We start from the raw sequence: 12,819 nt of genomic DNA, 5'->3' as shown, positions 1-12,819 counted from the left end.
ATTATATAAACTGAATTTATCAGGTATTGAAAGTTTTGGGAAGGACGAGACACTGATAGTTGGACACACGTATATGCAGAGATATATATAGATGTGTGTGTGTGCACGTACATATATATATATATATAAATATGTATATATATTACTGGGTCAATTATCTTACCGGATAAGATCAACAAAAATATATATATATATGTAAAAATTACACACAAAATATATAATAAAATATATTTAGTTAAGTAATTAATTGAAAAAATGGTTGAAATTCGCACGTGCACAAATTAATACCAATATTCTAACATATGTTGTCCTTTTAAATCACAGTATATATTACCGTCATATTATAGAAATTTCTCAAGCATATCTGTCTTATTACACAAGGGTATAATTGTAATTATAACCTTAATTTAAACTCAATTTTTTTTTAATTTAATCCCCCCCAAAAATCCCTGTTTCCAATTTTGGGCTTTTCAAAAAATGGGCTTTTCAAAAATGGGCTTTTCTACAATTTTGGGCTTACCCAAGTTATAACGCTGGTCAACAAAACTTTTTAAAATATATATATATATATATACACATAAATATGTCATTTTATATTTAATTATATTTAAGAGATTTTCTAATCTTATGTTTAATTAAAATTTTAATTTAATCCCCCCAAAAATCCCTGTTTCCAATTTTGGGCTTTTCAAAAAAGGGGCTTTTCTACAATTTTGGGCTTACCCGGTCAACAAAACTTTTTTAAAATATATATATGTATATATGTATACATAAATATGTCATTTTATATTTAATTATATTTAAGAGATCTTCTAAAGATTATAATCAAATCTTATGTTTAATTTCTAATTATAAAATTTATTCGAATATTCATCAGTTTAGTGTACGAAAAGATTTTTAATTTCCTGTAAAAAAAAATTTAATTGTGGTTCAAAATTTATTTTAAAAAATCAATTTAAATATATTAACAAGTTGTTATTTGTAAATATTTTTTTAATTAATCCCATAATTTTTTGTCTAATAATTAAGACGTCGGGACATTAATTGCATTAACTATATTTGGATAGTGTACAGGTAAGCTCAGAGTAAGCAACATGTTAAACTGTCTTTATCTCTGGCCTTGACTTAATAGCCTGATTAGTTTCCTAATCTTTTCTTATATACGATAATCTAACAATTAGTTGAGTTGTAATTTCCGGTAATTTTCAATTAACCAACTAATCATCAACTTCCGATTAATCATCAGCCGTCCGTTTCTTGTGCTTCATCTAAAATTTCCCTGTGACACGTAACACACACAAGTTTTTCCCTGTCTGCTAAAAATAACTCGTTTATTTGATTTGATTTTTTCTCTCTCTGGGGCACGAAAATCGAGAAAACCATGGAGCAATGAATGAGAAACAGACCCGAATAAACAAACAAACTAAACTACTAAAAAAGAAAAAATTAGGGTTTCGAAAATCCCTCTCCCCGAGTCCCCTCTCTCTATCTCCTCTGCCTGGTGGATTTTCCTTCCCTCCAAACGCCATTTCTTGTTTTTTTTCTTTTCCTTTTTCTTTTTTTTTTCCTTCTTATTTCCGGTTTTCCGGGAAAGTGAGGGAAAATCTTAATCTTATATTTTTCCCGGAGGTTGGTGATATTAGAGAAAAGAAAGGAGAAAAAGGAATTGTTTGATGAGAAGTGAATTTTCTCGGGAAAATTCAGGTCGGTTTGTAGCTCTCGTTTTGGTTTCTCTACTCTACTTCTGGTTCATCCGAAGGTAAGAAGTTAATCAATTTTCGGCGACTTTGTTTTGTTTAGACTGGAATTTTTATTTCTTTCTTCCTATGAAATTTTAAGGGAGGTGTTTTAGTAGTTTAATTTTTATTGACAATTACAATATCTTGCAGCTCGCGGGAGAGTTACTGTCTCTCTTGTGAGTTGTCTGTGCAATTTTTTCCCGGGAAAAAATTTCCAAAATTTTGTTGAAGCAAACAAAGAATCCTTGTTTTCGGATCCGTTAGGCTGCTTATCTTTTTTTTTTTTTCTCTTTTATTCTTCCTACAGATGTTTTTGTATGGTTGATCTTTGAGGAATAGAAGCAGGCTGTTGGTGTTAAATGGAGGAGGGAATTGTCATTCTTAATATCTAATTTTCCGGAGGGAGGATTAAGGGGATAAAATATAAGAATTTTTCTTGTAAGATTCTTTTTGGATTGATCTGGAATTATTTGAGATTGGATGAAACCTGGTTTATGGAGTCCGAAACATTTGCTCCAGCCAGAGATTTGGTGAAGTGTTGTAATTGTGGGTGTGATTGTTCTTTAGTTACTGGTTCCTCTGGTTCTTGGATTCGATCTGTAAAACGAAAATATGAGGAATTTGAGGAGGGCAATAAATTCTTCATACCGGGTTTTGACTTGTTCTCAAACGCCAGAGTCCAGGTTGAGAATGAGTGTCTTGCATTGCGGGAGACTGTTAGTAGCCAACAGCAAGCTATACAGGATTTGCATGCTGAACTGGAGGAAGAGAGAAATGCCTCATCATCAGCAGCAAATGAAGCCATGTCTATGATATTGAGGTTACAGAGGGAGAAGGCTGAAATCCAAATGGAGGCTCGACAATTTAAGCGGTTTGCAGAAGAGAAAATGGCACATGACCAGCAGGAGCTTGGTGCTTTGGAAGATTTGCTGTATAAAAGAGAGCAGGCCATCCAGTCTCTTACCTGTGAGGTGCAGGCTTACAAGCACAGGATGCTGAGTTATGGACTCACAGAGGCAGAGGCTGATGGTGAGAAAGGTTGCTTTAGCAGGAACACGAGCATGGTTGACATTGATGCACAATTTGATCTACCTGCATTTGATTACCCCCCCTTAAGATGCAATTTGAATGAGAATCCAGGTACTTTAGAAGGTGATATTGTTGTGGCTGACATCGAGAAGTATGAAGCCGGTGAGCCCCCTCATTGCCGGGAGTTGAAGAACTTGGAGCACAGGATCAGCCAGATGGAAAGGAATCCCAGTTACAATCAATTGGATGGGGATTTTTCTGGGGGGAAGAATGTTTTGGAAAAGGTAATAGTTGGTCATTCTCCTAGATGGCCTAGACACTATAGGAAGCTTTCGACTGATAGTTCAGGTTCATTCATGGGAATGGCCAAAGAATCAAATCCAGAGTTTACTGTTGAGTCCCCCAAGTTTAATGGTAGCTCCAGGAGGATGGAACATGTATCACAAACAGAAGACACTTCCCATTTGAAGAGGATGGATAATGCATCTGAAATTGGAGATGACACAAGTGATAGGGTTTATACCATCGATTCCGTATATAATGGAGTATCATATAATGGGGTTACAGAAGGTAAATCTGGAGTTGGTGTTGGTGATGATTATGTGGTCACTCCTAGAGATTCTTTAACTCGGCCTGATTTTGATGATCCTGCTATTAAGAAGTTGTATATGAGGCTTCAAGCACTTGAGGCTGATCGGGAATCAATGAGGCAGGCTATTATTTCAATGCGGACTGACAAAGCACAGTTGGTTTTACTAAAAGAAATAGCTCAGCATTTGTCTAAGGAAATGACGCCAGAGAGGCGGATGCCAATGCAAAAAACATCTCTTCTTGGAGGCTTTTCCTTTCTTTCAATAGTCAAGGTATGTTTCAATGCAGAAAATCTTTTCTTACTGTTGCATGTGCGGGCACCTCCTTCCTCTTTGCAACCAAAATTTTTCAAAAAGATGTTCTCATTTCTTTCCATCATTGGGCTAATATTGCTGTGTCGCTTATATATTATTCTGTGTATAAAATTTTTCCTTCCATACATACATTAATGAATCTTATTTGGTGCAAAATCATTCCTATAATTTTTAACATCATATTATATATGTATATCTTTTACATATACGATATTATGTATGTACATATATGTTTGCTGAATTGGACAATGAAAGAATGTTGGCACATGTTGAGAGTCTCTACTATTTTAATGGAACTAGAGTAGTTGAAATCTTGAAAGCTTTTTGACAGGCTTAAAATCTCGTGAAATGTTTTCGGCTTCTTGCCAAACTTAATTATTCTGAAATAAACAGAAAATATGAGCTTGTTGAATTTATGTCCATGGAGTCTTAGAGAACAAGAGAACTGATAATCAAAACCATTTCTTTCATGTGACTTCAAGACTATATATTTTATTTTCTGGTTCGAATTTCAGATTTGAACTCATAAAACAATTGCTTTAACACTGTTGGAAGCATCATAGATAAACATGCACGCTCAGTGTTATCTTACCATTTTTCTCCGTCCCGTGATCCTGCTACATGTTATTGTTTCTTAGAACTTAAAAGTTGAGTATATTACCTCCTCAAGAAATATTTATTATATTTGATTTTTCTTGTGTTCAGTGGGTTGTCTCCTTTGTTTTCTGGAGGAAGAAAGCTCATCGAAGCAAGTAAGTAGACTATCCTCTGTGTGTTTTTCATAGTTGATGAGCTTATTTTCACTGTTGACAGAGATTTGTGGATTCATTAGTGTGCGCGTGCTGTATTCACATTGCTTTTACAAATGAACTGTGTAAAAATAGTTAAATCCCAGCTATTTGACGTTGTGTCCCACCCCCAATTGATGCGAATAAATGTCATACACAACTAGTGTTTGTGTAGACGTGCAAACTTTATGTCATGACCTGCAGAACTTTAGCAGTTTGTTTTGAAATGTAGTCTTGAAATTAATGGACACCTTAATACAGAGACCTTCGATCACTGTGATATGCGGTATTTGATGTTTGGATTAACTGCTGATGTCTAGTCTCTTTGCTTCCCATATCTTTGGTAAAAGCAGGTACACGTACGGGCTGTCAATGAACAATATGGGCTTGTTGATGCTTTTAGACAAGGGCCCTCGCAGGCAGTGGAGATGTCTCACAAGTACACAAGTGTGAAGCCATTTATAGAAAATATCCACGCTCATAGATCCGAATGCCTGGAAGATTGTGCTTGTGCAATTTCCTTTTAGGGTTTGCCTTCTTTTCCTGGATTCCTTGTTGCTGCAAGATTGGGTGTTTTATACGGTGCTTTTGATTTTTCTTTTGGATTGAATAGAAATGCCGATGGATCACTTAAAACCCGGATGTGATACTGATACGCTGTGCACAACTCGTGTTAGCTTGTTGAAATTCACAGGCGTGTACCTACTACCTATTGTGGCAGCCCTCTCTTGTATATTTCAGATTCTTTGTATCATTTCCCTATAAATACCTAGTGCCTATTCTTTGAATTGCATACGTTCTACCCTGTTGGTTAGTGGCTTAAGAACATGGTTGCTTCGTGAGCATGCCTTGCTCATCTTAGGTTGTCGGAATTCAGCTCAATCAAATGATATTTCATATCTCTTGTATGGGTTTGCCTCCAAATACAAATTCTTATCTCATTCAATTTTGACCCAATTGCCAGTTGGAGATTTTGTGTTCTGATTTGTTGATGCAACTTAATTTATTAGATAAGAATCAAAGTATATCAAGGTGCTGCTGCTTCTAGTCTTTATTGAGCCTTTGACACAGACTTGGTACTTTTTAGTCGAGTTGTTTTGAACAGGACATTTTCAACGGTGAAAGAATGCAACAGGCAAGGCTTTAACAGGATAGCACGTAGCTTCTTCTTGTTGGTTATTTTTAATAAAAAGCTCAGCTTTGCCTTCGCTACAGTATCTAAACTTTGCAACTTTTATGCTTGGATCCAATTAATCTCAGTACCTTTGTATTATATAGATATAGTCCATCAACTATTTTCATGGGTAAGCTTGGATTATAACATGTGGCTAATGGGATTTTTTTCAGTATTGCATAGATATATGTGTATATATATATATATATATATATATTTTAGCACTAACATGATTCTGTACATTGGTTTTATAGAACTATAATTGAAAAGTAGTATTACTTTTCTTGAATGAGAATCAGATTCTACGTTTTTAATGTCTTTTTTCTGGGTAAGAGAGGCAGGAAGCTTCTTCTTCTGGGCCATCTTCCTGTACGAATAGCCATATCCCAATCATGGTGAGCTTCAGGCTGAGCAACCTAGATGTACTCATCAAAACTTGATACACAAGGCTCATGATGGTAGAGTGACTTGCTAATTTTCCACTGCATCAACGATCATGATTAAAGAATCAAGAAAAACGTGATTTAAAAGAAAATAAAAATAAAAATAAAATATATTATACTCTGAATGAATAGATTTATTTTTTAAAATTTATTTAAAAATTTACAAATGGATGACCCGGCCCATTATTATCTTTAGGCCCAATTTTAAAATTTAGACCCGACCCGTTATCATTATGGGCTGTCCGTTTTGGTATCCAATATTAATGTTGACCCAACATTGTTCAGGTTTCATGAACAGACTTTACGACGTCGTTTTCTTTTTTCTTTTCTTTTTTTTTTTTTTTTTTTGGTTTGAAATCCCTCCTACGACTTCTCTCCATTGTCAGCATTGCAACGGCGCCACAAAACCTCTGCCATGTTGAGTTGCAGAAGCTTGCTGTTGCAGAACATGAAAGGAAGAAAAAAGCTAAAAGCTAAAAGAAACAGCAAATGCAAAAGCGTAAAATCTTCTTCCAAAAAGCGGAAACATGTTAATACCAAGGAAGAGTCGCTTCTCGCAGAAGAAGATGACAGGGGAAATGAAGAAGGGTTCAAACTCAAGGATTCAGCTCCATCACTCATGCATAGTGTTCAGCCGCTAGGAAATCTGTACCTCAATCCTGGAACAATCAACTCGAGGAACACAGGTCTAGGTACTCTCCAGACCTTAACCGATGAGTTGGTTATTGATATTCTAGGGCTTTTGGATGGAACTCATTTGGGGATTTTGGCTACCGTTAGCAAGTCCTTCTATGTTTTCATTAACCACGAACCTCTTTGGAGGAATTTTGTATTGGATAAGTTAAATGGTGGATTTTCGTTTAGAGGTTCATGGAAAACGACTTACGTTGCTTCTTGTTTTCCATCATTTGATGTTTCCGTTATCGATGCTTCGGGTCTGAGGGTTAGAGACTTTTACTCGGACTATCTGTTTCAGAGTTGGTTATGTGCTAGTCTCGAAATGAGACCGGAATGGCTTGAGAGAGATAATATAATTCGAAAGAAAGGGATTTCTGTTGAAGAATTTATGTTGAATTTTGAGGAACCAAATAAGCCAGTATTATTGGAAGGCTGTATGGATAATTGGGCTGCACTGGAAAAATGGAACAAAGATTATTTGGTAGAGGTGTGTGGTGATGTAAGGTTTTCAGTTGGGCCAGTAGAAATGAAGCTTGAGGATTACTTTGACTACTCCGATCGAGTTAGGGAAGAGAGACCATTGTATTTATTTGATCCAAAATTTGCAGAGAAAGTTCCAATTTTGGGTTTGGAGTATGATGTTCCAGTTTACTTCAGGGAAGATTTGTTTAATGTTTTGGGGGATGAAAGACCTGATTATAGGTGGATAATAATTGGTCCAGCCGGGTCTGGATCATCTTTCCACATTGATCCTAATTCAACATCAGCTTGGAATGCAGTTATCAGAGGGTCTAAGAAATGGATTTTGTTCCCACCAGATGTAGTTCCTCCAGGTGTGCACCCTAGCCCGGATGGGGCTGAGGTGGCATGTCCTGTTTCAATAATAGAGTGGTTCATGAACTTCTATGGTGCTACAAAGAACTGGAAAAAGAGACCTATTGAGTGTATTTGTAGGGCTGGAGAGGTGATATTTGTTCCAAATGGATGGTGGCATCTTGTCATCAACTTGGAGGACTCAATTGCCATCACACAGAATTATGTCAGCAGGTATGCTCCTTCTGAAGATATCCTTAGCTCAGTTAAGTTAAAATGTTACAGTAGTCACCTTACTTGAGAAGAAAAGGGACACCTAAAATGTTCAATTATTTTTGCATCATTGGTTGAATGGAATAGGTGACTAATGTCTCCTGGCCTTTGCATCTAATTGAATTTTGTCTCTTCAACAGAGCAGTAATTACATCATTCTCTTGTGAATAAAAGTTAAGAGTAACTCTGTGCATGAATTTTTTTTCCCTTGTAAAAAATATGAACCCTCTTTGAACCCATAGAGTCAAGCAAATTTTACGCAGTTCTCTCCCTTTGGCCCTTTCCGGCCCCTCCTCCAAATGATTTGTACTAATTGTGGAATTGAATGATGGAAAGAGGTATCAAGTACCTTGCCTAGTGCCCCTCCAAAATCATAAGTACGTTACCTATTGGCTGACATGGATGACTAGCATAGTGTAGCAGATTAGAATTTTCCATTAAGCAAACAGTATTTTTATAGTTTGTTCCTATGGAAGTTCCTAAATCATGTAACTGGTAAGAACTGAAACTATTATTGATTTGAACCTCTGTGCTTTTGGTTAGAGACTAAGAGGTTTTGGAGCATTCTGAAGTGTTAGTTTTTTTTTTTAACTTTAAAAGGAGAAAGGAGGGGATCGGTTGTCAGAGGGTGGAGTGTGAAGTGATAGGCTGCATTTGGCTACCTTCATAAAGATAACTTATAAAATGGAATTGAAGTGAGTGCAGCAAATGTCGGAGGAGAGGTCTTTATAAAAAATACACACTGGTGCTTTTACACTGTGTTTACTGCTATGCCTCTTGTCTCTATTTAATGTTGTCTTCTTTTTAAGTAGAGAAATGGTTCCAACTACATTTCATATTTAACACATTGATGTGATACTCATACCATCATGAATAAGATACTGAAACAACATGTACATGGTCAAAACCTACGTTACCGAAACAATATGTACAGCTTACACATTATCGAAAAATTTTGTAATATCTCTAGCTCATAAGCTCACACATTAACTATGTGAAACAACCTCTCGAAATGATGGTATAGCCTCTCCATGTCAAATACAAGCTTGTATCCTTCTGTAACATCCTTGTTTTGGTCTTAAAGGCTCTAATAGATTGTTTTTCTCTCTGTAACTCAGGAGAAATTTGGTGAATGTGTTGAATTTTCTGAAGAGGCCAAATGCCAGCACCCTTGTATCTGGAACAAGAGATAGAGTGAATTTGCACGATAAGTTTAAGAATGCCTTCGAGGCAGCTTTCCCCGGGACCATCAACCAATTGTTGCAGGTAGCGGAGGAGAAGAAGGCTCAACAACAGAAAGTTTCCTTCTGGGATTCAGCACAAGATTCCAAGGCTGGTGCTTTCAAGTTCTCCTTCTAAATGAATACCCAAGAACACACCACTTCTAGATTTGAAACAGTTTTGACATTGATTACTTCCTCATTCTCTTACCTTTTGTTATCCTCTTTTGAGAAAGAAGGAAATTGCCAAGAGTTGAATTTTCGAATGTTAAGTGACATATATAGAAGGACATTGTCTAGTTTTTTTGTTTCACGGTATAAATTTACACATTTCATTAATTAGACGATATATATCTACGAATTATAGCACAATCTTTCAATATTAATATAAAAAAATATATAATCTAACTTAGATTTATAATTTCTTATAGAAATGAAGTATCAATAGTTCAACCGTTAAATAATTAGTAAGATATTATAAAGTTTAAATTAAGTTTGATATTTAATTTTATTTTTTATTTTAATTTTTACACATGTTTATAGAATTTATTTTCAAAGATAAAAAATTTGTAAAATTAATAGGAAAATGAATTTTGGGAGTTTAAATAGGTTTAATTTTTATTTCTAAAATTGCAAGATAAATTTTTAGAAAAATGTTTTTAATTAAATAAATAAAAAGATGAAATTATTAACTGTAATTTAATTTTTATTCTTAATTAGATTTATTTAATCTTAAATATTCATATGTTTGTATTTTAAAATTCAGATAACTGTATTTGATGGTTCATTAATGTTGGATATGGTATGGTATGTGCAACTTTTATTAATGTTTAAATTTGATCATATTTAAATAATGATCTATTAATATTTAATAGTGATTTTTTTTGTTTGCATTAATAGTATGGTATGCTTGTATATTTAAGTAAATTGAGTATTTTATTCATATTTTATTATATATAATAATAAAATATATATATATATATACAATAAAATTAATATAATGAAATATATTATATAAATGTATATATAATTAAAAATATAAATATATAAATTTAATTGAATATATATATATTTATATAATAAAAAATATACAATTAAATATATATATATACAATAAAATAAGAAGAAGAAGAGATGTGCGGTTGGCTCTTTTTGAATGATTTAAAATGATTTTAAATAAAAATAATTTTATAAATAAAAATAATAATAAAAATAAAAAAAAATTATTAAATCATCTTAAATTTAGTGGTAGTCTAAAAAAATAAAAAATAAATTATAATTTTAAAAATCATGATACAACCAGCAAAAAAAACATATTATATATTTAAAAATTCAAACAAATAAAAAAAAATCATTAAAAAAACATACTCATCGCTGAATCAACGTACAAACAAGCTCTAAAGGTAAGCATTCACTTGCAGACAACATCGGAAACCACTTCAAGATTCCTTAAAAATCATGTTGGTTTCAGACAATGAACGGAACTGGGAACTCAATAATCAAGACACTTTCGCTAAAGAATCCGAAACTCGTACTTCTCGAATCATGTCCCCCTTTCTCCCACGTCAAGATCATCCATGGTTTCATGATAAGAACTCACATAATCTTCGACATCTTCTCATCCAGCCGGCTAATCGCTTCCTGCGTAGACAACCCTGCATTAAACACCACCCTTCTCGATTACGCTTTTCGGGTTTTTACCCAGATCCGAAACCCGAATCTATTCATATTCAACGCTATGATCCGTGGATTCTCAGGAAGCGAAAACCCACACCAGGCCTTCCATTTCTACACCCAGTTACTTCGCTTTGACTTGCTTCCCGATAACCTAACGCTTCCTTTCTTGATCAGAGCGTCTGCTCAACTGGGCGCTGCGGATATGGGAGTTCAAGGCCATGGTCAGATCATCAGGCGAGGATTCGAACAAGATGTGTATGTGCAGAACTCGCTTGTTCATATGTACTCTACTTGTGGAGATATAAACGCTGCGAGCAGGATTTTTGAGACGATGAATTGTTTAAACGTGGTTTCTTGGACTTCGATGATTGCAGGCTATAGCAAATGCGGGGACGTAGAGTCTGCGCGTAAGGTGTTCGATGAAATGCCGGAGAGAAACTTGGTTACTTGGAGTATAATGATTAGTGGGTATGCTCGAAATGGCCACTTTGATAAAGCTATGGAGCTCTTTCATCTTCTTGAGGAAGAAGGAGTGATGGCTAATGAAACAGTAATGGTGAGTGTGATATCTTCTTGTGCCCATTTAGGCGCATTGGAGCTCGGAGAAAGAGCTCATGATTATGTGTTGAAGAATGATTTAGCCATGAATGTGATCCTTGGAACTGCCATTGTTGATATGTATGCAAAATGTGGGAGCATTGAGAAAGCTATTCGGGTTTTTGAGGAACTGAGAGAGAGGGATAGTTTAAGCTGGACGGCTTTAATTGCTGGACTAGCCATGCATGGGTTTGCAGAGAAGGCGGTGTTCTACTTTTTGGAAATGATCAAGTCAGGATTAACTCCAAGAGATATTACCTTTACAGCTGTGTTATCAGCTTGCAGCCATGGCGGTCTAGTGGAAAGAGGTTTGGAGATATTTGAGAGCATGAAAAGGGATTATGGCGTTGAGCCAAGGCTGGAGCATTATGGTTGTATGGTTGATCTGTTAGGCCGTGCAGGGAAGTTGGCAGAAGCTGAAAAATTTGCCCTTGAAATGCCCACGAAGCCAAATGCCCCAATTTGGGGAGCATTGCTTGGCGCTTGCCGGATTCATAAGAATGCAGAAATTGCTGAGAGAGTAGGAAAGTTACTGATTGAATTGCTGCCAGAACATAGTGGCTATTATGTTCTGCTCTCGAATATTTATGCTCGAGCAAACAAGTGGGAAAATGTTGAGAATATGAGACAGTTGATGAAGGATAAACGAGTCAAGAAGCCGCCTGGTTTCAGCTTGATTGAGATAGACAAAAAGATTCATAAATTTACCATGGGAGATTTTACACACCCTGAAATGAAGAAGATTGAGAGAATGTGGGAAGAGATTCTCAGGAAGATAAGATTGGCAGGGTACACCGGGAATACAGCTGATGCATTTTTTGACATAGACGAGGAGGAGAAAGAGAGTGCTCTTCACAGGCATAGCGAGAAGCTTGCCATCGCATTTGGGATTATGAAAACAAATGCTGGGACAACGATTAGGATAGTGAAGAATTTGAGGGTGTGTGAGGATTGTCACACGGCTACAAAACTGATTTCGAAAGTTTATGGGCGGGAGCTTATAGTGAGAGACAGAAATAGGTTCCATCATTTTAGGGAGGGTGCCTGTTCTTGTACGGATTACTGGTAATTGATTTTTTCCTGGGTGCTTCACAAATTTTAAATCAAACAGTATCAAATACATTTTGCAAATTGTTTTGCTTTATATTTTTTGTCATAATCAAATATGAGACAAACTCAAGTCAAACTGTTTGAATGTGATCATAGTAAGTTTGGGAAAAACTCGAGCCAGAAACTGTTAAACTAAATAAGTAGAACCTAAAGGCAGAAATATTTGATTTGGAACCCAAATCTGGAATTCGAATTCTAAATTTCTTAAATGAGTCAAGCTCAAACTTAAACTGAAATTCAAAATAAACTGAAAACCAATTTCAAAAATCTTACAGCGATGGAAAAATACAATTGTGATGTCCAAGAATTCAACTCCTTTGATGCGTTGCTAGCCTACTGGCAATGTGTACTACTGTATGCTGCCATGCTTTTC

At 35.4% G+C, this 12,819-nt stretch overlaps 3 protein-coding genes across 3 annotated transcripts; all 3 read left to right on the top strand.

The window, feature by feature from the left end:
* Positions 1 to 1,362: 1,362 nt before the first annotated feature.
* Positions 1,363 to 5,418, top strand: LOC110806389 (myosin-binding protein (Protein of unknown function, DUF593)). Its single transcript, XM_088209183.1, has 4 exons — positions 1,363 to 1,759; positions 2,047 to 3,631; positions 4,379 to 4,425; positions 4,815 to 5,418. The coding sequence occupies exons 2-4, from the start codon at positions 2,234 to 2,236 to the stop codon at positions 4,912 to 4,914; spliced, it is 1,545 nt and encodes a 514-aa protein (XP_088065309.1). The 5' UTR covers positions 1,363 to 1,759; positions 2,047 to 2,233; the 3' UTR covers positions 4,915 to 5,418.
* A 1,013-nt stretch (positions 5,419 to 6,431) lies between these two features.
* Positions 6,432 to 9,409, top strand: LOC110806376 (transferring glycosyl group transferase). The gene is made up of 2 exons (XM_022031205.2): positions 6,432 to 7,803; positions 8,961 to 9,409. Exons 1-2 carry the CDS (start codon positions 6,494 to 6,496, stop codon positions 9,199 to 9,201), a joined length of 1,551 nt encoding a protein of 516 aa, XP_021886897.1. The 5' UTR covers positions 6,432 to 6,493; the 3' UTR covers positions 9,202 to 9,409.
* Positions 9,410 to 10,411: 1,002 nt separating this feature from the next.
* LOC110806375 (Pentatricopeptide repeat (PPR) superfamily protein) lies at positions 10,412 to 12,467 on the top strand. The gene has a single exon (XM_022031204.2). It carries the CDS (start codon positions 10,537 to 10,539, stop codon positions 12,403 to 12,405), a length of 1,869 nt encoding a protein of 622 aa, XP_021886896.1. The 5' UTR covers positions 10,412 to 10,536; the 3' UTR covers positions 12,406 to 12,467.
* The last annotated feature ends 352 nt before the right edge of the window (positions 12,468 to 12,819 follow it).

Source organism: Carica papaya, chromosome 8 (assembly GCF_054855325.1).
Source record: "Carica papaya isolate Zhongbai chromosome 8, ASM5485532v1, whole genome shotgun sequence".
Lineage (NCBI taxonomy): Eukaryota > Viridiplantae > Streptophyta > Magnoliopsida > Brassicales > Caricaceae > Carica > Carica papaya.
This window is presented reverse-complemented; position numbering and strand designations above follow the sequence as displayed.

Bases quoted from the DNA above. Each gene is read 5' to 3' on its own strand.
- LOC110806389 (XM_088209183.1), top strand. From the start codon at position 2,234: ATGGAGTCCGAAACATTTGCTCCAGCCAGAGATTTGGTGAAGTGTTGT. The intron at 3,632-4,378 runs GTATGTTTCAAT...TCTTGTGTTCAG, and splicing joins CCTTTCTTTCAATAGTCAAG to TGGGTTGTCTCCTTTGTTTT. The intron at 4,426-4,814 runs GTAAGTAGACTA...TGGTAAAAGCAG, and splicing joins AAGAAAGCTCATCGAAGCAA to GTACACGTACGGGCTGTCAA.
- LOC110806376 (XM_022031205.2), top strand. From the start codon at position 6,494: ATGTTGAGTTGCAGAAGCTTGCTGTTGCAGAACATGAAAGGAAGAAAA. The intron at 7,804-8,960 runs GTATGCTCCTTC...TCTGTAACTCAG, and splicing joins ACACAGAATTATGTCAGCAG to GAGAAATTTGGTGAATGTGT.
- LOC110806375 (XM_022031204.2), top strand. From the start codon at position 10,537: ATGAACGGAACTGGGAACTCAATAATCAAGACACTTTCGCTAAAGAAT.